Source organism: Mixophyes fleayi, chromosome 4, assembly GCF_038048845.1.
Source record: "Mixophyes fleayi isolate aMixFle1 chromosome 4, aMixFle1.hap1, whole genome shotgun sequence".
Lineage (NCBI taxonomy): Eukaryota > Metazoa > Chordata > Amphibia > Anura > Limnodynastidae > Mixophyes > Mixophyes fleayi.
This window is the reverse complement of record NC_134405.1, coordinates 137949511-137976227: the sequence shown is the minus strand read 5'-3', so window position 1 is coordinate 137976227 and position 26717 is coordinate 137949511. Positions and strand designations below refer to the sequence as shown.

Here is a 26717-nt window from a genome sequence, read left to right as displayed (position 1 = left end):
TGCTTAAATCCAGAACAGGAATGCGTATTAGGAACCCAAAGAGGGACAGTATGGAGATAATGTACAATGAATAGGACAGATATTATGTAATAACCATGTTAGATATATATCTATTTGAAGACTCACTGGCTTCCAGAGGCTGTGTTTTCTCATATGCAGAACTGGGTGATTCAATCTCACCAAACCCTGCGGCAGACTGTGGGAACAGAAATAAGAGAGAGAAGTGTAACATGGACAGTAAGATATAGTATTATCCAGTGGGGGTGTATACGGTGGTATGTCATACCTTCATTTCTCCTACTGCTTTCATTGTAAAATTATCAAATCCCATCCACTTACATTGCCATTACATTTTAGATACCCGTCACTTCTAAATTTCAATACCGCCACTTCAACCACTGGTATTATTAGCAGGTAACCACAAGATGTTGAATGTGTGGTCTCTCAGATGTCCTGTATTCACTATTGTTGTATTACTGATTTACAAATCCATATTTTATCTATACCATTAATGTCACTGCTATCCGATCGTATTTATACTATGTCACTATCCTATGCATATATAAATTCTGAGTGAGAACCATTTACTACTTCAGCATAGTGGATAAATAGCATCCTTACTGCTGATAATCTTACTTGCCAAATGCCGGTGTTCAGACTGCAAATACAATTTATTAATAATTAACTGTCATTATAGGAAACATATTTGTTGATGATCTGCCATTCTACACACAATGTCACTTTTTGTAACAACCTATATTACAAAATTAGTGGTCTTGCAATGTGACTCACTCACCTTGTCCACACGGTCAGTTTGTACACCATAACGCCCTCCAAACCCTTTGGCATAATCTGCATTAATAATATAATTTATAGATTCAGATGTCAAATGGTTCAAATAAAAGCCAATTAATTACTGTATTAATTACATAAAACACATTATAAAAAGACTCAATTAACATAAATGGTAAATAAACAAAGAAGCATAAATGCATTGGGCCATATGTTATCATCATACATGAATGAAATGTCATTATGCAGTGTATGGCTCCCATCATTGACAACCAAAATATATAGAATCGACCCTTCTTCAGGTGTATCAGTGGTCATACTTTACATAGCCTCATGATAGCTGATCATGGATCACTCCTTCTCTTTATCCCTTTACTTAGTGTAGACAGCCTCACTGCAGGATGCTTTACTCAAATTATAACTTTAATAAGGGATGTAATATGCATCATTAATATAATCCTCCTGTACAAAAGTTGAGTTTTAGCCACCTCAATCTTAAGTAACAAAATGAGGGTTCCTGACAGAAATAAATTGTTGGCTTGATTTCAAATAGGTGCTACAATGGGAGTATGGAGTAGTATGTTTCTGTGACTATGCTCTGCTGGGGTAAAGCAGTGTAGTGATGCAGTGTACAGATGAATAGTTAGAGAGATTCACTACCTGTCTGTGACTGGTGTTTCTGTATTTCCTCCTTATGGCTCCAGCTGTGAGCAGCTTTATCTTGTCGATCTTTCTGTACCCCAAATTTACCTCCAAATCCTTGTGAATAATCTACAATGTCATATACAGTATGAGAAGGAAGTCAAAGAAATGATACATTTTAATTAAATAGTTAAATGATAAAATATCAGTTTTTCTATCTATCAGGAAGTCCTATAATAATTAAGGCTCCTTGTACTTATCTTGAATGGTGCAAGCTACTCACCTTGCTGGGATGAGTGTTGCTCTACCTGAGCCTTATAGCCAAATCCTACTGCAGACTGAAAAACACAGCACCATAAATAGAGACATATTGTTACAGGTCGATTGCTGATAGGTTACAGGAAATGGAACAGTGACATACTTTTTCATTCTTACCTTTTATTAAACTTATTTTTTAATTTGCTTTGGACACATACAGCATGAAATATAGTCAGTGATATATACAGACATGCTTGCATAATAAGCACAAACAAATTTATTTCAAATGCACAATTTACATTTGTCTAATATGCACTAGACATACTAAAATCAGTTGCGATGGATTACATTGGAAATGTTTGTTATTCCATCATCATCATCAGCTATTTATATAGCACCACTAATTCTGCAGCGCTGTACAGAGAACTGACTCACATCAGTCCCTGCCCCATTGGGGCTTACAGTCTAAATTCCCTAACACACACACACAGACTAAGAGCAATTTTAGTATGCTTTTGGAGTGTGGGAGGAAACCCATACAAATACGGGGAGAACATACAAACTCTACACAGAGGTGTGGAGCCATGGTTGGAAATCAAGCTCAAGACCCCAGTGCTGTGAGGCAGAAGTGCTAACCACTAAGCCACCGTACTGCCCAAAAAAACCAGTTGTAATGGCCGGGAACCTTTACATGGAATGGGAGAGTTTTTTTGGTTTTGTTTTATACTAATTATGTTGATAAAGGCTGTCAAATATAAGGTTATGTACCAAAAATTAGAACTAAAGTGTTTATGTAACAATTAAAGGAGCAACAATAATACACAATATTAACTGGCAAATACAGAGAAAGGAAGGAATTATTTGTCATGTATTTCTTAGTTAAATACAGTTACTGGTGGCAGAACCAGATTCTCTCTTCTCTCCAGTCCAAGTGTAATAAGGCCATGCCAATCTTACTTTCTATATCATTCTACAATTGATGACATCCAAATCTACCTCTTCTTCTGTGACTACTACTACCTCATGCAACCAGCTGTATCTCTGCTTTCTCTACATGGATTTCCCATTACCAAATGAACTGATAAAGCCATTTCAGTGTATAAAAAACCTCCAGAGAATCTCTTATGCATGAACGGAAGTTTAGATTATCCTGAATACACTGGCGTAACTGGCGCGTTTTTCCGCCCCTTCAATTGGCGGTTTCTTGAAAGCTAAACTTTTCACATTGAATCAGCTTTATCAATTCATTTGGCTGTTACAAAATCAGTTTCCCCATCTTGATTGGGGTTTTGCTTTCCATAGCTAAATTAACAGAAGCAAGACAATTACACAGCAGATATGGAGGTCCACTACACATTCAAATTGTGTTGGGAATCTGTTCCTTCATCAGTGAAGAAATCAAATTGCAGCTAAGTATTGCTGTAACAATTATTTCTAAACCGGGAAGCATCTTTAGAATACTACTAGCCATCATCTGATTATACAGCCATCATCTGATTGCTTTAGGGCTAATTCCTATATACCGATTATCCCTGCATTGGGAAAACTGTGGACAATAGACATGATTATATGCTTGATAAATGCAAGTTATTGATATTTGTATTTATTCATGAGAAGTCATCTACGAACTGTTAGATATTAAAAGTAATGACAGATGAGTGTGACATATTACTGATTTTATTACCATTTTAAATTAATTTGTTATCTATTTTATGGGGCATATTCAATTGTCGGCGGAAACGCTGAAAATCTCGCGTTCCGTTATTACGGTAATAGTGCACGGAAAAACCGGTTAATGCAGTAATTTTCTCGCTTGATTTCAGCTCGGAGCTCCCTGAGCTGCGAGCTGAAATCCAGCTAACTACTACCGTAATAACGGTAGTAGTTTTAACGCAGGGGGAACTCAGAACAATTGAATACGCCCCTTAGTGTATTTGGCCTACCTTCCCCCTTCCTTCCCCTGTTGCACCTCTCCAGCTGTAAGGAGACACCAGTGTAAGACATGATTAAATCTTCATGCGGACATATGCATACCCATTTTTTGATGCACATGCACAGTATGGAAATTAGTATTTTACGCTAATAACAATTACATCCAACTCTACATGAGTCCTAACATTTTGGTGCACAATAATTTACAAACTGCAAAACGTGGGCCCACACAGACTTGTTTATTTTTCCAAATGCGCCTGCTTTCTGCCCAGCACCTTTGAAGGTGTACCCCCAGTTCCCAGTCTTTTCAGAGACACTCAAGTGAAATCACACTGCACCTACATCTGCAGATATTCTGAAGAATTATTCCAATTCCTCCCATTAGAGGGTACAGGCTTGTGCAACCCCCAGATCCCATGCTACCATGTTGTTTATATAGCACTATTACACTTGAGGCACAGCCAGGGGCGGACTGGCCCGGGGGGCAGGGGGGCATCGGCCCCCCGGGCCGCTCAGTCAGGCCGCTGTTAGGGCCGGGGGGTAGGCTGGCCGGCCGGCCGCCCCCCGACTGCAAAATACAATGCTTTCCCCCCGCGGCCGCATCTGATGACATCAGATGCGGCCACGTCAGTGCACAGGCGGCCGCATCACATGACAGGGGACGCGGCCGCGTCATCAATGACGCGGCCGCATCCCTTTTCACGTGATGTGGCCGCCTGTGTGCCCCCCGGCCACGCCTCTCCCAGCCCGCGCCTGGGCGCAGCACCATGTAGAACCTCATCCTGTGTCCTAGAAATAACAATAACTAGCTGATCATTGTGACTAATTTTCCCTGATGTCCAGGGAGAGACAGAGAGGCACATTTATCAATATTCACATTAAGTGAAAAGTAGTTTTCAATCCTTATCGCAATGATAAGGATTGAACAATTTCTCACATTTATGTACAACCCTGCACAGAAACAGCAGTTCCGAAAAACTGCTGTTTCTGTGATGTAAAAAATCATACTTACCCCCCTCTTCGGAAGCGCTGTCTCCGGGTCTTCTCCTCCTTCTTTTCATTCCTCAATTGCGCATGTCCAGTTTCAAGAACTGGACATGTGCACAAAGATCCCCTCTCTGTCTCTGCAACTATCGTTGCAGAGAGAGAGCGTTGAGTGACAGGGAGGGATCATGTGATCCCTCCACACATGCGCTGTCCAGCTCTGCTCTTCGGAGCAGAGCTGACAGCATTGGATTTCTTCAATTCTGATAATGTACGCCAGCTTCAGCTTCCGAAAAAAAGATTTTTTCGGGACTTGTTAGATTGCGGTCAGAGCAGTCAACATACTGTTGTATGGTGACTGCTCGCAAAAACGATAAGGAGTGCAAAGCAGCAGATATCCATGATGCACCTTTAATAAGTTTGAGTAGGAGACATCGTGGACTAATTTACACGGTAAGTGCACGATAGTGCACTACCATTATTTCTTAAATATACCCCAGAGTTTTTAAAGATTTGTTCCTAGAATGTTAGTCCCAGTCTGCAAGTTAATATTTATTGAAAGAGAGAATTTAAAATACAACAATATTATATTATCATTATCTTCACTTATAGAGATTAGCAAAATTTACAAAATTGTTCCTCAAACTATTTGCCTTATTCTGCATTTGGCTGCAAAATTTTGCACACTTTACTGGCAGAAGTTGGCTTTAATTGTTCCCAGTCCTACTCCAACCAGTGCCACATAGCAGAATGAATTAACCCCTCGCTGTCCCAGCTGGTCACTTTGAAATAATAGTATACAGTATAACATTTACTCTGCATATCTGTGAAATGACAATTACTTTACTTATCTTTTATTTGCTCTATACCTGTTTCTTCTTATGCACTAATTTAATACCCCACAGCTGTCCTCTCTCTATCACTAACACCAGGGCTCGCCTTAACAGTCAATAGTTGTGTACTGTGTAAATGTATCACCTTGTCCACACGGTCAGTCTGAACTCCGTAACGTCCTCCAAAACCTTTGGAATGGTCTGCGTAGAGAAAAGCGAATCACAGGTTTAGGGCAATTCTAGTCACATATCCACATAACTGTTAGAAGGTTTATAAGTTATAAGGGTTATAAGTAACTGGAATCTCTCTAGCCAACAAAGTCTGTCTGAGATGTTGGCAGAGCCCCTCATATTCCTGTATTGCTTATGTCTGATGCACTGTGACCTGATAAAGGAAAGAACGTGTAAATATTATGTAGTATAGCTTGGGCGCGTACTGCATATATGCTATGAATAGAGGAATTAATGCATCTGGGCATGCTCATTTAACATACTACAGTTTTGAGAGTTACAGTCAGTTTACTAAACCAATTCTGATTCCCTAATTAGCATATTCAAATTATGTGGGTGGGGCTTAAACCATAAATCTTATGGGATCACTGATGGTGCCCAGCTCAGCCCCATTCATCCCTTTTGTTGCAAATATGTCAGGAAGAGAAGATATTGGCTAACTTGCCAGAGCAAGACAATAATTACATGCAAAAATGAATCATGATCATCGTGGATTTTTGCCAATTTGGTTATCACCACTTGGATGGATACATTGAGCAGTGTGTCTCGTCCTTACATCACATACGCCAGATTCAGAAGTAAAATTATTACATTAGACATATACTTAAAATATAGACAGTGAGGTGACTGGTTAGGACAATGGATCTACTTTAAAACCATAAAGTAATCACATGGTGAACATATATTGTAGTACAGTGATTAGCATTGCTACCTCACAGTGCTGCATTCACTATTGAACTTAAAAAGATGCTCCTTTAGTACATGCATAAAGAAATGCCCACACACTTAAGTTGTCAGAGCAGCATACTCCATACCATGCAACTGGCTGAACCTGTCTGATGCATTTTATTTGTCTGTCAGAGTCAGTGCAGGGTGGTTTATACAGATTATCGCACTGCGTGCCAAGTAGCAGTCAAAGCTGTCAGGTTAATATCTGCCTACTCCTGTGTTTGTGTTTGTGACAGTAAATGAATGAAATGGTAGGGAGTGTGCCTTGGGTAAATATGACTGCAGTACTGGGTGGGTGATGGTCGCAATATAGTTTCACTTAGCTGTGTGAGTCATTAGATTATTGAACTTGGGCCAAAGTTTATAAGTTGAGGAAAGAGAAAGAGGTAGCATAACATATTGCTATGTTAGAAAAAGACAATCACTTATAGAAAAGTATTAAAGGAGATGCAATAGTTATTAAAAAGATAAAATAATTCAAAGATCCATGGGACACTTATAGGGGGTCATTTTCTTTAACATTGTGCAGTAACCCATAGCAACCAATCGCACAGTTTCTTTCATTAATCTAACTTGCACTATTCCAGTGATGGGCAACAGGCAGCCCCAAGGCCCTCACCTTGGCACCAAGCTCATTCCTGCTTTGATGTCAGATTTGTTTGTGATAGTTTGTAACACTTGTTTATCTTACATTAAAATGCCTACTGTCATGTTATTACAGTTAGGTATCTGTTTCTTTGATTAAATGTATTGTTATAATTTATCGTTGAGATTTAGGGCAGAATTTTGAACTGTGTTAGTTAGCCTATGACTGCACTAGAGCCACCTAATGTATTGCTGATTGGTTTCTGTAGATTACTGCATATTTGCACTTGTTAGCAAATGGAATGTTTCAGACAGGATATAAAAAAGTGGGGCCTGATTCATTAAGGATCTTAACTTAAGAAACTTCTTATTTCTGTCTCCTGGACAAAACCATGTTACAATGCAAGGGGTGCAAATTAGTATTCTGTTTTGCACATAAGTTAAATACTGAAAGTTGACACAAATATCAACTTTAAATTTCAGTGTATAAATAAGCTATCAAGTATTTGTGTGCTACATGAAAAAACTGTCAGTATTTAACTTATGTGCAAAACAGAATACTAATTTGCACCCCTTGCATTGTAACATGGTTTTGTCCAGGAGACTGAAATAAGAAGTTTCTTAAGTTAAGATCCTTAATTAATCATGCTCATGGTCTCTATCTAAGGAAATAAAATATTTCCTAAAGTGACCATAATGCAAAACAATACAAATGAGGCACTAGAATGTTTAGGTCTACCCTTGTAAACAAATTGTTTTGTGGCAGGAATCGTATATTTTCTTACTTGTGAGGAGACCTGAAATAAAAATAAATGTGTGTGTATATATATATATATATATCAACATGTCATGGGGCTAAAAGCGCATTAGACTGCCTGTCTCCTGTGTCTCCAAGTTATCTATGCATATATTTATGTGCAGATCTCTTTTGTCAGTGGCTGCTGAATCTGAACGCAGTCTACATGGACCCATACACGGACAGGGTTTGCTCTGGATTTCTGGTATCCTGCTAAGCATCATCTATTTATATGATTTCCTATGTCTCGTGATGCATGTTATTTACTCACCTTGCTGAGAAGAATGTTGCTGTATCTGAGCCTTATAATCAAATCCAACTGCAGACTAAAAAGAATCATCACACACGGCATTTACACATAATAATAATAATAATAATAATAATAATAATAATAAGTAGAAGAAGAAGAATAGATACCTACACAGTCGGCAATGTGGCTTTCTAGCCATACATTAATACAATAATGAAACAATGCACTTCCATATACAGGCACAGACTGTTTAGTTCTTTAACAGTTAATCATGCTAACATTTAAATGTACCCTAGTCCCATTTTTAATGTTTTGTTTTTAATTTCCCTCTTGCGTGTATCTAATCTAAGTATCTAAGAGATACATGTATAACAATTTTCATGTTGGAAAACTAATTGATATATAGTTATAAGTAGGTAAAAAGTAAAGAACCATTGTGTTTGTCTCTGTCACATTATCCCATTTTTGTCTTCCAAAGCCCTCCTGTCAGTTATATTCATCAGTGATAATTCACTCATAATACAAAGCTGGGTCTAGCCCTGGGGGATGACCTTACAGGGGGTGGTAACATGATATCATCAAGGAACAGTTATATAAAAAGGTGTAAATTATGGCAGAGAACAGGCAAAGATGAGGCAGTTACAGCCCCTAATGCTTTGTCCAGCACTATAAACATATAAGCAAAAGAAAGTGTTTGAGGTCAGAGTGCTTTAGCACCTATAGGATACAATTAAAAAAATCTGTTCCACATAATAATGTAACTTCATGTAATCTATGTAATGTACCATAAGTACCTGTGTGGGTCTAGGAAAGCCTATTTCTCTGTTCTTTACTAAGCCACTGCTTGATTCCAGTATAGGACTGCCATGTACTGACAGCTTGTATGGCTGCCAGTATTAGTTGTTAGGTCTTACATCACCCATACATATATAGAAACTGATTGCTTAGCCTCCCAGCTTGCTGTTAATAACTTGGTCTAGGGCTGCAGCCATTGCACACATGGTACAGGGTTGGCCACGTCAACAAAAATAGAGATAATTGCGAATATTAGGCTTGGCATTATTAGTTTTTACTATGGGCATATAATCTTTGGGCCTGTACTTGTGTTGGCTGTGCTGCTTTGTATGTCAGGACTGCGTGTTAGTCCCAGTCTTGCAATAGAACTTGCGTCATTAGTATTTCTCTAGTGGAACCCTTGAACATAAGTTGTGTGTCACTGTACTTCTGTTGACTTAACTCTATAATTGTTTTACCACAGTGTAACTCACCTTATCACATCTCTCCTTCTGCACGCCATATTTCCCCCCGAATCCTTTAGCAGCGTCTGTCTGTGAGGAATGCATTTCCACTTCTGCCTTGTACTCATGTCCCAAAGCACTCTGACAAATCAAGGGATGAGACGTAACGTTCCAGCAATATCTGCTATGTAACATTTTACTCTGCCCTTATTGTACATCAATACGTCAAACAGCAGATTTCTCTCTATTTCTAAACTGTTTACTATTTATTTCTTCCTTGCTTGACATAAAGCACCTGCTCCCAGTTTCTGTACTTTGTCTCAGTACATGCTCTAAGACATTATTATTACTTAAAAGGCTGGAGGTAGAAATTGGAGATAACAATACGTGAATGAGGTAGAGATAAATGGGCAGCATCAGGGGCAGGCTGGGCTGGGGGACAGGGGGGGCATATGCCCCCAAGGCCAGGCCCCTAGGGGGCTACCTTGAATTGGGTCACTGGGCCACCTGCATTTTTTCCCTTTAATATAGGCTGCTGAGTCGAGTCTTGCCCCCGGGCTGATATTTGCGAGCCCTCCCCGGGCAGTGTGGCTACATTAGCTGTGCATAGTCATGGTGGATCTTGTGGGATTATTTATATTTCTTGCCCTGGGCCACTATGTATACATCTTGTTCCCTTCACTTGCCATGGTTCCCATAATATCTCTATCAGAAATTAAATGTCTAGAGAAATGATGTCAGCAATAGTAAATGTGAGGACACCGTGATATATACACTACGTCTTCTACACTGTTGCTCTCCGAGCCCTTACATTCTAATTGCAATTTCCTATTTAAAGACTTCTCTGAATTATGCAAAGTGTTTCTGCATAGTGCAACACTGCAGGAGTACATATACAGAAGGGGGAGGGGGTTATATAGCAATTTGCAACATGATATTTGATATCATATAAAGGTATCATTTTAGCCCCTTGGATCATACCAGATTTATCAGTATGTAGACATTGTTTTAACAAAGAGCCATTCACAATTATGTTATAAATGATGCTGTATTTTGAATAGCATGTGAAGCTATTTGTAAAATATCATGCACTGTTTGCTTTCTTAGACTAGTTACTAATGGGTGTCAGTAGTGTGGTAAGTTTGAAAAGAGCATTGAGATACTAAAGAACTAATCTTGTACTCGGTAGTGTGAATTTGGGGATGCAAGCTTGGCTGCTGTATACTGTATAAGTGTATACTTATTAAAACAGTTGCTCAGAATCCATGTGGAAATATATATTTTTTAAAGATTTACAAAAATGTAATTTTAAAAATGATCAACAATTATAAAAACTGTTCTGAAAGTTTTATAAATCTCCCTCAAACATACATAATGTTTTCATTTTGAGGAATAAAAATTTCTGCACATCTAGGGCCTGAGTCATTAAGGCACACATACTGAGCGCACTGTGCCTTTGTTTTAAACTGCAAGTAAATCGACTCTGCGTACTCCCGAAGTCAACAAGAAAGGGATCTAAAAATACATGTTGTGCTAACTAAGGGTGTAGGTTTACTCTGCTTTACTAGACCAGACACTGCAGGGTATGTACAATACCTATGTGGAACTTAAAATTTCAAACCAACGCACAGAAAAATAAATATTAAAACAATTAATGTTACCTGTCAACAAAATAGTCATTTATGATTATAAATGGAATTTTTTAAAAAAACAAACAAACAAAAACAATTTTTTATATATTTTTTTTCCTTGGATAAACATTTATTAGTTCGTCCTTAATGTCTACTGTACATAAAATACATTTATACTGTTGCTCCTGATTGCAAACACGTTTTCACATGCATAAAACTAGCCCCCCAGTTGGAGCAAGAGATGCGGCAGAAAACCAGCGTACTTCTGTGTACACCTGAGTTTGACTTAGCCATGGCTGCAGGGGAGCGCTCTTACTGCATATTGCCAATGTGAATCCGCCCATTCACCACCCCATTCACTCCCCTAAATCGTAGGCTGTAGCAAGTGTCGTTTGCACTTGAAGCTGACTTGGATGTGGCTGCATTCTCTTGCGTAATCGTACGGTTCTAAGCATGCACAGAGAGACGCATAAAACTGGCACATACTTTTCTTAATGACTCAGGCCCCTAGTTATTAGAAATATGCTGCTCTTAGAGTCGTCCGCTTTGCTTTGTACTGTGCTATAGTAAGGATGAGCTGTATTCAGTTGTGTGTTGAATGCAGCTTTACTGTAAGTCTTATTGTTCTATACAGGGCACTAAACACAGAAAGCAGGGACCAATGTTAACTGCAATTATACATTTGTCTAAGTCTTTTTTCAGTTTAATGTCCATTGTTGAATTCTCAGTGTGTACTTCCACATTCAATTAGCCATGTAGTGCCTCAGGAGCGGTCGTGAAGGTACTCTGTGGCGTTGTAACATGTGAGGAGAGATCTGCGATGTTGAGGTACCGTAGCACCTGAAAATGTGCGCAGCTGTGATGTTTGGAGGAACATTGCATCTAATTGAATATGCCACAAAGCTTTACACAGGGCAGCTAAACCTTACTGTACCGTGGATGCTGCTGGAGTGCTATGGCTACCCAGCATTACAGTGGTGCATTCTTTAAATTCATTCACTTTATGCCATCAGTGTAGAGTAATGTTCTGATGCACATAGATTTTGACAACACGTATATAGGTAAATCACAGTTTACTTTATATAGAGTATGTTGGCTCACCTTGTCCATCCTGTCTTTCTCTGTTCCAAACTGTCCACCATATCCGTAAGATGCTTTTGGACTATCTTGAAGTTCTTTCTTCTTTAGTTGCTCATGTTCTTTAGATACACTGCTTCTTAACTGATTTATACTTTTCATGAAAAACAGAGAGTGAATAATACTTTATAGACTATACATTTCTAGATTATTTTGTATAAATGTTATTCAGCCAATCAAACAATACTTTAGCCTTTTAATTTATTGAAACACTTATAAAGGTAAAGGTTCTGTGTAAATTATTTAGTACAAAAGTCAGTTCTGAATTCATTCATTGAAAAATACTTAACAATTATATAATTTAGCCCAGGTTATAAGGTAGGAGCATAAATGTAATTCAGGAGAATAGCATTCAGTACTGGGTGGAATGAGACTTTGTTGGTGTTGCTCATTATAAGGTTAGCAGCAATGATTGTTTATGAACTATTTTATTCTCTTTATTTGTACTGTGGAGGGTGAGGGGAATGGTTTAATTAAAGTGACTTGAGTCATGTCCCCACTTTCAAGCATGAGTGTCCCTTTAAATGTTTTATTTACAATTGTTTGTTTCATTTTGTGATGTCCCTATGTGTTCTGTAATCTGTGCGTCATCTAATGGTCTATGAGTTCCTGGTGGTAGAGGTAGGTAATGCTGTGTATGCAGGGATAAAGTCTTCTGAGCGAGGGACAGTGAAGTTATGGAGGGAGCAGGTAACTAACCATGGCAGAGGCGGATAGGAAAGTATTAAGGCCTGAAGACAGGAAAAACATAATACTGAAAAATGTATACTACACACCCCACTTAAACAGAGGTAAAAACTCCATCTTTAACATAATAATTTATACATAGATGACTCACTCTATATGCTGTGGACGGCCAGATCCTTGAATGGTTTTTGCCCCCCATCGCTGCTCCTCTTCTGAGATGTCATTCTAAGAGAGATACATTATTTTATATAAAGCCGCAATATTAGAGGCAACTGCAGATTATTCACACATCATTATTATCGGGACAACAGAATTACAAACCGAGTTTTTTAACTAATATTATTTAACTATTTTTAACAAACATTCCCCTCTCCCAGTGGCAGAACTGTGTGAAACCCATGCAGATCAGTAGAAATCACCCCTACCAACACTATAACAGTTCTGTTCCCATCGTTCACCAATAAGAGTGGGGTACAAACCAAACTGTGCTACTTTCTGATCAGGCGCTGACTGGACAGAGCCACAGGTGAGAGAAGCCATTAGAGTTCCGAACAAGGTGGGTTCTCCTAATCTGTGGGAGGTTTTTTTAAAAAATCCCTTTATATTCACACTTTGTTCAAAAGACAACAATGTAGAACATGTTCAATGAGTAAAATAGTACAACATAAAATTGGCTCCTCTTATATTTTGTCAAAGGGGTTAAATACAACAAAGCGGGTTTTCCAATAATATTGTAAAGGAGAAGAAAATAGAAAAAGGACCAGGAAAAAAGGGAGAGGGAGTGGTACAAAAGGTAGGGGAAGACAGATATGTGGAGGGCCAGGAGTTTGTGTTTACATGCTGCCTGGAACGGAAGAGTCGTGAAGTCTGTACCATGGGGTCCACGTCTCGTGAAATTTGGGAAGGGTGTCATTAAGGAGGGCTGCGATATACTCCATGGACAAAATGTGCCATAATCTATTTATCAATTCTGGTTTGGAAGGAGGAAATGTCTTTTCCAAGCTTGGGCTATCAGTAGTTTACAAGCCTGAATAATCTGAAGAATCAGACTGTCCATTGGTTCACTGATAGATGGGAGGGCTTTGTTGAGCAAAAATATTGTGGGGTCCCTGGGGAAATTAACAGCTGTGAGTTGGTGGAGAAGGGTCAGTGCAATATCCCATAGTGATTGGATAATGGGACAGTCCCACCAGATGTGTAAGTGAGTATCCTGTCCACCACAGTCTTAACAGCATCTGTCTGATGCAGTTGGGAAAATAAGATGGAGCTTGGTTGGGACTAGGTACCATCTCGAAAACACTTTATAAGCCGTTTCCCTGACACTCGCATTAATGGAAGCCTTAGCCACATGTTTCCGAATTGCTGACCATCCCTCGCTGTCCAGGACCATCCCAAGGTCCCCCACCCATGCCTCCTCGTGGAGATCCAAAGGTCCAGCATGAGGAGAAAGCGATAAAGGACTGATATATTTCCTCTGAGCCCCACTGAATATATATAGTGGCACTCAAAGGGTAATAGTTGCCGGAGTTTCTTAGTATGTGTTTGGGAATAGATAAAGCTACGGATCTGTAGATATGAAAAGGGTAAATCTGTTTGAAGGCAGTATCTCGCCGACAGATCTGCAAATGTGGGAGGGCCAAATTCACCCTTTATGTGGAGAAACCAATCTATTTTCATGGATTTCCAGGGTACAATCATGGAATCTACATTACCTGGAGGGAATTGGTGTCTCCATATTAGGGTCAGTGGAGAGGGATATGGGGCCAATTTAAAAAGAGGGTTCACAGAATTCCATATCAAGAGAGTAAATTGGATTGTGGGACATTCATATGCCAAGGCAGCTGTGTAGGTCCCGAACAACCAGTGCACTGGGGCCTCCGGGGTCATGGCGTTCTCAATATCCACCCATTTTTTTCAATCCAGGGTTAACATGTTCCTGAAATCACATGGTGCCATTGGGTGGCGTAGTAGTAGTTAGAGAGAAGAGGGAGACCGAGTCCTTCTTCATCAGCAGGCTTCACCAGGTTAATATGTTTGAATCTAGGCCTCTTGCCTCCCCATATAAGTTTGCCACACTCCGCCTACAATGCCGCCAGAATGGAAGGGAGAACCCGGACCGGCATTGTCTGGAATAAATACAGCAAACATGGTAAGTTGTTCATCTATACTGCATTAATCCGACCCGTCCAAGAAATATATAAAGATTGCCATTTGTTTAAATCTCGACATATGCTGTTAATCAGGGGTAAGTAGATAAATCAGTGCAGGCCAGAGTAGTGTCTTGTGATTGCCACTCCTAAATATCAGATTACCTGAGGGCGCCACTGAAATTTGAATGATTCCTCCAGCACTGGGGTCATGAGTTAGATTCCCGACCATGGCATTTTCTGTGTGGAGTTTGTATGTTCTCCCTGTGTTTGCATGGGTTTCCTCCGGGTGCTCCGGTTTCCTCCCACACTCCAAAAACATACTGGTAGGTTAATTGGCAGCTATCAAAAATTGACCCTAGTCTATACCTCTCTGTTTGTATGTATATGTCTATGTGTGTGAGTGTGTGTCTATATTAGGGAATTTAGACTGTATGCTTCAATGGGGCAGGGACTGATGTGAATGAGTTCTCTGTACAGCGCTGCGGAATTAGTGGCGCTATATAAATAAATAAATGATGATGATGATGATAAGGTGCGCTTTGCATTTGGCAGGGGCAAAGAACGCCATGGCCTTGCATTTAGTGTCATTGATCTTATAACCGGACAACTGTCCTTAGCATGCTAGTTCGGAGAGAAGGTTAGGAAAAGATAACCAACCCTTTATTATCTTTATAATCATTTATTACTATTATCTACAAAATGCAACATTTTACTGATACATTATTTGTGGATTTTTCCGATTGGTTACCGCTATCTTGTTGCTGATGCTTATAAAATAAAAAATATTATTATTCCAAATTGCTACCAAAAGGAAGCCCTACTTGTTCCAGAGAAAATAAATTTATAAAATAAAAACACTTTGGAGAAATAAGAAATAAAATAACAAAAATGTTATTCCCATTTAAACTGACGCAATCCAAAAAGTGACATTGGGCCTGATTCATTGAGGATTGTTAAGCACAAGTAAGTAAGGTAAAACCATGCTGCATTGGAGGAGGGGTAAATTTAAAATGTGATGGCAAATTTATATTTGGGGTAGGGCATGTCCTAGATCAACTTTAAATTTAAGTGTACAAATAAGCTATCAAGTATTTGTGTGCTACATGAAAAAACAGACAGTATTTTCCTTTTGTGCAAAATAATAAACTAATCTGCACCCCTTGCATTGCAACATGGTTTTGTCCAGAAAACTTGAGTAAGAAAACTCAATTTTTTGCTTAACTTTCCTTAATGAATCAGGCCCATTGTGTGTAGGCATAAAGGGGAGAAAACCTTCTTGACATCATGTAGTTATGAACTTTGCCTTTTAAGGAATGCAGGATAAACCTGACTGAAAGAAAAATAGTGCAAGCAACATCAATGATCAGACCTGGATTCCTTCTGGAGATCCTTATTTTATGCTTTGTTCCTTTCCTCTACTTTAAACAGCAGGTGAACAAAGGAGAGCTCAGGTGTTTTCCAAGTGATGGTATGTAGATATCTCAGAGCACTAAAACGCACATTAATAAACACAGTGGATAGAATGGTATTGACTTTAAGAGCCATAAAGATAGCTCAATACGTCAGGAAATTTAGCCATATTTGCTTATTTGCCTACTCATGGTTTGAAAATAGCATACTATAATGTATGTAGCACATACATTTCATTACCTCAATTAAAAAATAATATAAAATATAGAAAAAATGTATAATGTTTGTGAGGTCATTTAAATAAAAGTAGTATATCTCATTATCTCCCCATACAAGACATGCCAGAGAATCCATTTAGAATACGGGGCCCATTGATGGATTCTGTGGCAACTTTTATGGCTAGTCTGAGTTTGTATAGAAGGAAAAAAAAATTGGGCCAGCCATTTACTATGACAGGACTTAGGGAAATCTATGAGATGGGACTCAAAACATGGGCTGCAAAGACATTCCCATTCTCTTTGCATACCTAGGTCATTAATTAGAATAGTATTACCAACTGCCTGGAACCAGAACTAGCACAGTGCCTGTAATTACCAAGTGTCCAGAGACAGGAATTAGTCCTGCAATTACTAGTTGGGGTAGCAATGTATGTAAAAAAGCATAATTTCTACTTTAATGCAAAGTATTGAAGGACAACTGAGGTCCTTTGGGTGACTATATAAATGGGGGGCAAGCCTATTCTTTGTACTGGGTTATCTATAGACCAGAAGGTCAAGAAGAGGAACTGGGCAGAAACCTATTGCAGGTCATCACTAAAATGGAATTAAAAGGATAGGTAATAATGATGGGAGACCTGATGTGAACTGGGAGGGGTCTTTTGCAAGTTCCACTAGAAGTAGGAACATTATGAACTCCTTGCAGGGAGCATCCCTCAAGCAAATGGTGAGGGAGCCCACTCACAAAGACGCAGTATTAGACTTACAAATGGTAACTTAATTTCTCACATAAATGTGGGAGAGGATCTAGGAACCAGTGACCATCAAGCATTATGGTTTAGTATAAAGACAGAGACTGACCCATACCACAGCTTGGGATTGGATTCTAAGATGGTTGAATATATAAGATCTTGGTTGCAGAATAGGAAACAGAGAGTTATAGTAAATGGAGTACATTCACAAGAGGGAAAGGTTACCAGTGGAGTACCCCAAGGATCTGTACTTGGACCAGTGCTTTTTAATATCTTTATTGGAGACATTGCAAATGGTATTGAAGGGAAAGTATGCCTTTTTGCAAATGGCACAAAGATATGCAACAGTGTAGAAACACCCTGAGGGGTAAAACAAATGATTGATGATCTAGGTAGACTCCAGCAATGGTAAAGACAGTGGCAACTACAGTTTAATGACAAAAAATGCAAAATCATGCACTTGGGTCTCAAAAATCCAAAGGCTAAATATAGTATTAATAGCATTATAATGGAAACTACTGAAGAGGAAAGGGAACTATGAGTCACTCTTTCAGGTGACTTAAAGGCAGGTAAGCAGTGTAGCATACAATGAGAAAGGCAAGTCAGATGATTGGTTGCATAGGGAGAGGAATTGTAGCAGAAAGAAAAAAGTAATAATGCCACTATATAAGTCATTGGTACAGCCTCATCTAGAATACTGTGTTCAACTCTGGAGGCCATATCTCCAGAAGGATATAAATACATTAGAAACTGTACAATATAGAGCCACTAAAATGGTGCATGGCCTACAGCACAAAACTTACCCGGAAAGACTAAAAGATCTAAATATGTAATATAGTAATAGTTTGGAGCAGAGAAGGGAGAGGGGGACATGATAGAAACTTTCAAACATAGCAAGCGTTTTAACCACATACAGGAGGGAAACATTCTTAAAAGGAAAATAAATGTTAGAACACGATGACATGCACTGAACCTGGAGGGAAGTAGGTTCAGAAGAAAGTTGAGGAAAGATTACTTCACAGAAAGGGTAGTGGATAAGAGGAATAGCCTCCCATCAGAGGTGATAGAGGCTAATAGATAAGAGCAATCTAAACATGCTTGGGATAGACATAAGGATATCCTTACAAAGAATTAAGGATTGGATAGGGTTTGAGGTTACGATAGGTTAAAAAATGGGCAGACTAGATGGGCCAAGTGGTTCTTTTCTGCAGTTAAATGTTTCTATGTGACCAACTGCCCACAGCCAGAACACTCACTGTGCTTGTTGTTACCAACTGCCTGAATCAGATTATTAGATTGTAAGCTTTTTTGGGCAGGGTTCATCTACACCTTCTGTTTCCTGTCATTCTATGTTATTGATTTGTGTCACAATCCCCTCACTATACGGCACTGTGTAAAATGTTGGTGATTTATAAATAAAAGGCAATAATAATAGGCCACAAATTTGCAGCCACAACGTAAGTGTAAAAAGACCACCACAAAATTGTGGTCTCATGTGCATTTTGAGTCGCATGTATCTCAAGATATGTCGAACACAAAGCACAGTAGAATTTCTATATCAGGCATACAAATGAGCATACAACCACCTAACTATAACGTAGAGATGCAGCTTTTGCCCCAAATCTACCACCAATTATAAATGCAAGAGTCACCTTATCCTATTTGTACACAATAAAATGTAATGAAGTGTGATATATACGCAAGCAAGAATAGTGTCTTGACAGTGGTATTAATAAATGAGTCGTATTTTCCATTTAAAATATAATTGAATATAAATATTCCCACCTCTGTCATTTACCACTTTGTAAATCCAATGGGAATCTTCTTATTTGGTGTAGTCCAAATGGAAATTACAAATAAGAAATCTAAATAGATGGCTACAACTTGACATAATAGCCGTGGTGCTAATGAATGAAGTACTGTGAGCTGGAGGAATCAATAGGCAACCAGCAAATTAGAAGTGGCTATAGTGTGCTGCTGATGTCATCAGGCCTCCGGCAGCCACCAAAGATACGCCTCCTGAGGGTCATATCTGGAGATGTGACCAACTCTAATTAGGCCATATCTCCAGGAGTATGCTACACTTATGTGTACATGCACTTCATGTACTTAGCTAATACTTACCCGCCCCCTTTCCACCTCCCCAGGAGTAAGGAGTAGTAAGATACACTGAACTTTAAATATGAAGGCATTTTAAATGTGTATTTTTACACATCAGAAATTGATGTATATCTAACTGTAAATGAGCCCCAGATGTATCTTGATGCAGCTGAAGTAAAGATATGGCTTGATGATGATTACTCCTGTATCTAGTGTTTATATAAATGAAAAAATACGTTATTTAAAAATTACAAACTGACATCCCACTTTTCAAATAAGTAACCAGTTCCAGTTCTATAGCCTGCGCTGGTTGCCAATAGAGCTGGGGGGCAACGAACAGATGGACAACCCAGCCTGACAACTGGCACAAACGTCCACCATGCATGGGGGGGAGGGAGAGAGGAGAGAGAGAGACTCTCTGTAGACAAGTACTGAGGCTGCTCTGCGTGAGGGACATATTTTACCAGTGACCAGTGTCAAAGAACCTCCTGGGGTGCCCATTGAAGACTTATTTTTGTGGGCATTGAAAGCTAGTCCCTGGCCAGAGATAGAATCTTCTGGCATGGGTGAATTGTGGGTGAGCACAGAGGACACCAAGTAGGAGGAGGTCTTATCCACGATGATTACTGCTGTCCAGTCACCTCACTGACAGATAAGTGTACTTACTATATGCCAATATAACATAGAGATTTAGATATGTGCAGATCTACTTTGTCCCTAGTTAGGCAATAGCTACATCACATACAAGGACATATTTAACTTCAGTCAGTTAGTGATTTCGACACCGCATACGATCCGGCTCCCTCCCTGGTCTCCTCCTCCGTACGGCGCTTGCAGTGCATGTCGGGTGTGACGTCATCACGCCCGACCGACATCCATTGCGGAGCGCAGCACGGAGGAGGAGACCAGGGAGGGAGCCAGATCGCCAGCTGAGAGCAAGGTAAGTATTTTCTTCTTATTTTTTTCAGGAACTTTTTTTTTTTTAGCTGCCTCTGACGGGCCCCCTGGGCTGCAGGGCCAATATATATAATTTTTTTTTTTTTTTTATATATATATAAAGGGGCCCCGCTGCACTGCTTTGCCCGGGGGCCCCAAATGTTGTTAAGAGGGCCCTGCGTGTGTGTGTGAAGCTTTTTTTACATTACTCTGAGTGCGCCTAAAAATCCACTTCTCTGCCAAGTTGCAACATGAAGACTCAAAATGTGTCCCATTAAAAGCATATTATTGAGTCCCAAAGACTGAAAAATTCTGGTGCACAATTCCTTTTGCATTGTGAAAATGGCCAAGTGCCCATCCACATATCAAGAATGCAAATAAAATGTGCCCTTTCTACCCCTTTATCTTGTTTCACTTATCCCGCTCCACAAATTGTAAATCTCAACAAAAGTACCTGTTTGTCTGCTGCTCACATTGCATGGAAAGCACTCAATGTGCCCAACTCCCCTTGGCAAAATCCACAATTGCAGCCATCTTGCTCCTTTAACTTCTGGGCTTTGTTGGAAATATAGGAGCACTTGTGCAATACAAGGTACATTGCGTGTAGGACCGATGAAAGAGCTGTGTGCAGCCTAAGCCCCCCATCCTAGAACGCAACTTTCCCATGGGAGTTCCCCAACATTTTAGCTTGTGTGGGGTAGGGATGTTTGTCATCTTCTGTTTCTGCTGTCATACCCAGGGTGTGGCGCTGGGCAGTGGCATCATAGCCCTGTGTCACACTAACAGTTCATCACTAATATGGAGGAGAAGCAACCAGCAGCTCCAAATGTAATAAGCTTCTGACTGCTGCTCCCCTATGCCAATGAGCACCGCTCAGTGTGGGGGGCACTGTAGGGAAAATAAGAACAATGAATGAGTGACAAAATGTCACTCATTCAGTGTTTTAGGTGCCCCTAAACCTTAATGCCCTAGGAAAACTCCTAGTTTCCCCTTGGTAGTAGCACCTGTCCTGATTACCAAATTACCAAAGGTAATTTTTAGCTTTTTTGCTTTATAAATGACCTCCTTTATCATACGTTAAATATACTTTAGGTTCTAAATAATAACGTTTTGGACTCACCACAAAGTCTGGATCAGTTTCCCAGTCATCACCTCCTGCATTGTCAGTCACTGATACATTGTGTCCAACTGCTGCTTTCCACATCTAATATAAAAATAAATGATAGTGGTTTAGATGGCTGCATGTTGAACTGGCAACAATGTATCATGTTAAAAGAAAACATACAAAGGGTGGCTACTCAGATTGTCACCAAAACAAATTTAAATGACATATTACAATGTCAATCAATGTATTAATCAGTTATGTTTTGTTTTTTTTTGGGTTTTTTTTTATATGGTGATCAGAACTCATCACATGAGGTTTTTTTCCAGCCTTGGCGCTTCCCCTCCTCCGGACAAGTTAGGGACTTCAGGATGTCTGTACACTAATTTGGTAAATGAATTGTTTATTTTCATTTAAGCAGAGATTTCACTAAGAAACAATATGTCAAGTTTCTAGGCCTGCAATGGCATTTATTACAGCAGATTATTTGACCATCTAAGAGGAGGTCAATCAAGACAGAGAAAACAAATGGGTGTTCTGTTAAACAAAATCATAAGTGAAATATAATTTTTTTGTATGAAAGGACTACTTTGTAATCACTCTAATTACTTTGACTGCATATATTGTTCTTTAAATCTTCAAAGATTCTATGTTTTGGGGGTTTTAAGGTAGTTTACTTTTGCATTTGGTGGCCATGTTAAATATATATGTTATGCATATATAGACAGAGCTTTATTCAGTATAAAGTCCAAAAGGTTATTATCTCAATGTTGGTCTGAGAGCAGGGTCAATTTCTTTTTTAGATATCAGCACTATCAGGACCCTCATTAGTTCCTGAGAGCCTCAACCTTGCCTGTGCAGGTATAAGAACCATCCAGGGCTTGACACCCTGTTCAACTCTGAATCATCTACTCCTCGCAAATGTATCAATAGCACTGACAGGACAACTGTTGGGGACTTGAATTAAATAAAACATAAAGTTTGTCTGGAGTTCTTTTTGATACATTAGTCCATTAGGCCATTTGTAGCACTCACCTTGCAACTGAATTGTGTATGTGTAGAGTTAGAATAAGGACTAGTTATAGCACTAACATTCTATTTTTCTTTATAATTTCACCCATGATGTCTTAGGAACACCATACATTTCAATTTCAATTTGGCTGTAAGTACGCTCTGGCTAAACAGTATTTCACGTACATAGACACACAGAACAAACTGCAGTAAATGCACATGTGTATGCATAATGTAAGATCACATGAAAATGCATAAGTATAGTAATTCTAGAAATATTTGCTTTAAAATATTTTTGTTTTTTTACATTACATACATGATTAAAGATGCTATCCATCCGTACTTTACATACAATGTGTTTTTCTAGTCTATCTTATTGCATACAGGTGTTCTGTGCTAGCTAAATCAAAGACAATGTCCTTTCAGTCATCAATATCAGTCGGCATTTATACCTGATCTGTGGTGGGTGCAGTTACAGGTGAAACTGTACTTACAAGAAACACAGGACATAAATCGGCGCATCTGTGTCGGATCGTCCTTACTGTACATGGCCTAATTTAGTCCCCTTCTTCCCTCCCCCGATCTGGCCTTCAAGTTATAGGCAGCTGTAGGCAGGGCCGGTGCTAGGGTCCATGGCGCCCTAGGCATTTTTACAAAATCGGTGCCCCCCCCCGCAAAAATCGGCGCCGCCCCCCCCCCCCTCACGCAAAAATCGGCGCCCTCCTCACCCCGTCTTTCCTTACCTTGTCTCACCACCGCCGCGTCTCTGCTCCGTCTCCTCCCCTCCACTCACTGACACTAGTGAGTGGAGGGGAGGAGACGGAGCAGAGAGGCGGCGGTGGTGAGCAATAGCCTCTTCCCCCCCCTCCCCATGCATCTGAATACTGTGCGGCGGCCGTGACAGGTATGGTCAGCGGTCGCCGCACAGTTTTAAAATTAATTTCCAATTCTGTGGCGCCCGGCGCCCTAGGCAAGTGCCTAACCTTGCCTAATGGGAGCGCCGGGCCTGGCTGTAGGTGTCATTTGCGTTCGGACATAAATTGCATGCAACTAGGTTTATTGGCATAATATCAGTTTATGAGCATGCACAGAGAAATTTCACGCAAGACACGACATGCAAATCACGTACGTCCCAACAATAATCAGGTCCAAAGAGAGAAATCCCCTTAATTGGCTCTATCCATTACTAGAAATTGAATTGTGGCCCCCCTTGTTCTTGTGAGTCCAAGGCAGATGCTCCTCTGGCAAAGTTATTAAAACAGCCTTGGTTTAAAGATAGCTTTTGACAGTCAATAAGATTTATCTTTGTTGTTCTTCCATCAATAAAGTCAAATGAAGGGACCGACAATTATCAAATAATGTGGGTTAAACATTTAAGTTGTGGATGTGGGGCAGCATGGTGGCTTAGTGGTTAGCATTTCTGCCTCACAGCACAGGGGTCATGAGTTTGATTCTCGACCATGGCCTTATCTGTGTGGAGTTTGTATGTTCTCTCCATGTTTGCATGGGTTTCCTCCCACAATCCAAAAGCATACTAATAGGTTAATTGGCTGCTGTTAAATTTACCTTAGTCTGTAGTAATATGTATTCTTAACTCGCTGGTCTAAAGTTTCTGATGTAGATGGAGGTTGTAGTGTACCAAAGTTTACATAGACAGTACCAAATGTGATGTATTTAGATGCACATATAATACATGCATGCTATCTACTTTCATTGCAATTCATTCCCAAGCATTTTGCATGTTTGCATTTGATACCCAGGTAGCATGCGTCTTCCTTAGCTGTAACATGTCTATTTCATATGTGTCTGGTTTGATCTGGCATCTCTAGTTTTACAATGCATGCTGCAAGAGGAAGTAGAGAGCCACTATTTCTTATTTAGCATGAAATCTGTATGAGTAGATTATGGGAAACGGGGAGGTATCAATTCAGAAGGAAACTATCATCAAAATATGGTTTGGTGGTTTTTTTAAATCTACATTATTAACACATTGATGATAAGTGAAATATATATACCCATCAGATATTATGGTGATTATTAATAACATGCTCACAAAAATCATCTTAATGTCTGATGATTTAGCACAATCTAATTTTTAAAGCAAATGGCTGAAATGGCATTATTACAAAATGTTTTTATGTTTAATCCTTTCTGGAAATGTTTTACTACTATATAAATCTCATTGTTTGCATGATATTCTTTGCGAATTTCCCTCATTGGAGCAGATTCAATTCAGCGCTAGGTGCCGCTGAGCATCGCCTTGATGTTCAGATGCGCATATAGACGGTTATTACGGTAAGAAAGCTCTACTAATTTTTCTGCACACCTCTATAGGACGCAAAGGAAAATGAGTGGAGATTTTAGTAAAAAGTCAGACACAATGGGCCTGTCATTAAGGAGAGCAAAGCAAATAAAAGGTGTAACTTTGCAAATTGGCAAAACCATGTTGCATTGGAGGGGAAGGTAAATTTAAAATGTGGGGACAGATTTATAATTGGGGTAGGACATGTCCTAGATCAACTTTAAACTTCACTGTAAAAATAAAGCTATCAAGTATTTGTGTGCTACATGAAAAAGCAGCCAGTGTTTTGTGTTTAACTTACCTGCAAAATAATAAACTAATTTTCTCCCCTTGCATTGGAAAATGGTTTGTCCAGGATCAAATTTACTCCTTTTTTTTGCTTTGCTTGACTCAGGCCCGATGTGTCTCCGTGGACCGTTCCGGAAACACATCGCATCACCTTGCGCTGAATTGATACCTGCACCTTTGAGTCTATTGCAAGCTGATTTAAACTCAGATAAAAACATTTCTACCTTTTTCAGTTAGTTAACTTATACTACGGTCATTAATTGTTTTATTGTGCATGATTTCCACTGACAATTTGTTTCTGGGTGCATGTTTGTGCACCCTGCACCTGCAGAAGACAACATGGACTGCAGAGATCTTGTTGGAGAAGAAAACAATAGGGAGGCAACATTAATTCATTTTATTACACTCTTATTTATACTGTGGCAACTTGTTCCACACGGTGCTATATAATGCTACAAGTATGATGCAAAGAAGGAAATATTGTGACACTAATATGTTACTGCATCAATTGCTTTAGTGAGTATATCAACATATCTCAGAGACTTTCCTATAGTTTTTCACTGTACTACGAGTCAGATCTACTGATGAGATGGGAATAGGAACTTTATAACCTACATGCTTTTAATAATAATAAAATGGTTTTGTGGGTTGTGTGCCGATTTGGATGAAGTCTGCATATATTTCAGCAAATTTCCAGGGAAATTGACAGGTTTGATTGATTTGTTCCTGGCAGTTGTTTTATAATATAGAAAAACTACATAGGACTACTTCTGTAGTTCTGTATAAAGGTGATGTGATTATTCCTTTATGTATTAATATTTATCAATAGGGTGTATTACATTGCATTATTATGATTATGTCCATTATGCCATGTTGGTTATGACGTGTTTGGGTATGTCAGGTTCTATTCATTTACATAGTAGGCGCTAACATGAATGTGCCCCTTGCAATTGTACTCAAATGTTGCAGCTAAGCTTCCGCTAGTTTAATATAGATAAAAGTCCAGTGCTGGCTTACTTACCGTTTACAATGTCTCTTTTTGTCAGTGTCTTTATATCAGGATGTCTCTTTTTCTTTGCAGTATATAGCCTCGATGGCTCTTTCTTAGGCTATGTAAGTGGCTGACTGTTCCGTTTCTACTGATTTCCTGATGTCGCAGTTCCTCTCTTTCATTTAGTGACTCAAAAAATTTACTTCCTCCTGTGTGGTTTCTCTGTCACCATCTTAAAACAGCAAATATTTCTTTCCCCAATTATTTCTGTATAACTTTTACATTTCATATAAACATATACACATGTGTCTTCTTATTTACGTATAAAAATGAAGGCCATTAAAGAGGTAGCAAAGAGTAGAAGGAATGGGTTTAGCCTTTCTTACTTCCATAGTAACTCTGTAAAGAAACCAAGCTGTGTCAGCAGATATATGTAGATGAAGGTAGACAATCAACAGGACACGTAAACAGAAAAAATAAACATTTAACATGTTGTGTTAGAGGGTGACCTGTACTGTATTATCGTATATGTTTTAGGTTGTTTACTGTCTGCTGCCATCTTTCTTTAAATATGCATCCCACATCCCAAATGAATTGGACAGGTAAATACTGTACCAGTTCTGTACATTTTGCTACAGTCTTTATTTTGCTTCCCTTTTACATCTACTTTTTTTTTATAAACAATCAGAGAAGAGCTATACCATTGCTATGGAATATCATATATATATATATATA

General features: G+C 39.2%; 1 protein-coding gene across 2 annotated transcripts in view; it reads right to left on the bottom strand.

The window, feature by feature from the left end:
• The window catches only part of LOC142152139 (hematopoietic lineage cell-specific protein-like), a 33046-nt gene extending 6900 nt beyond the window's left edge, over window positions 1-26146 (bottom strand). The window contains exons 1-11 of one of the 2 annotated variants that reach the window (XM_075208450.1): window positions 26013-26146; window positions 21409-21492; window positions 12877-12950; window positions 12003-12132; window positions 9301-9411; window positions 8054-8108; window positions 5587-5642; window positions 1718-1772; window positions 1453-1563; window positions 797-852; window positions 127-196 (exon numbers count right to left, since the gene is read on the bottom strand). In XM_075208450.1, the coding sequence (XP_075064551.1) occupies window positions 127-196; window positions 797-852; window positions 1453-1563; window positions 1718-1772; window positions 5587-5642; window positions 8054-8108; window positions 9301-9411; window positions 12003-12132; window positions 12877-12950; window positions 21409-21492 (802 nt within the window). In that variant the 5' untranslated portion in view covers window positions 26013-26146. The remainder of the gene's footprint in view (window positions 1-126; window positions 197-796; window positions 853-1452; window positions 1564-1717; window positions 1773-5586; window positions 5643-8053; window positions 8109-9300; window positions 9412-12002; window positions 12133-12876; window positions 12951-21408; window positions 21493-26012) is intronic. The other variant, XM_075208451.1, reaches the window with a different exon arrangement.
• Between the last annotated feature and the right edge of the window lie 571 nt (window positions 26147-26717).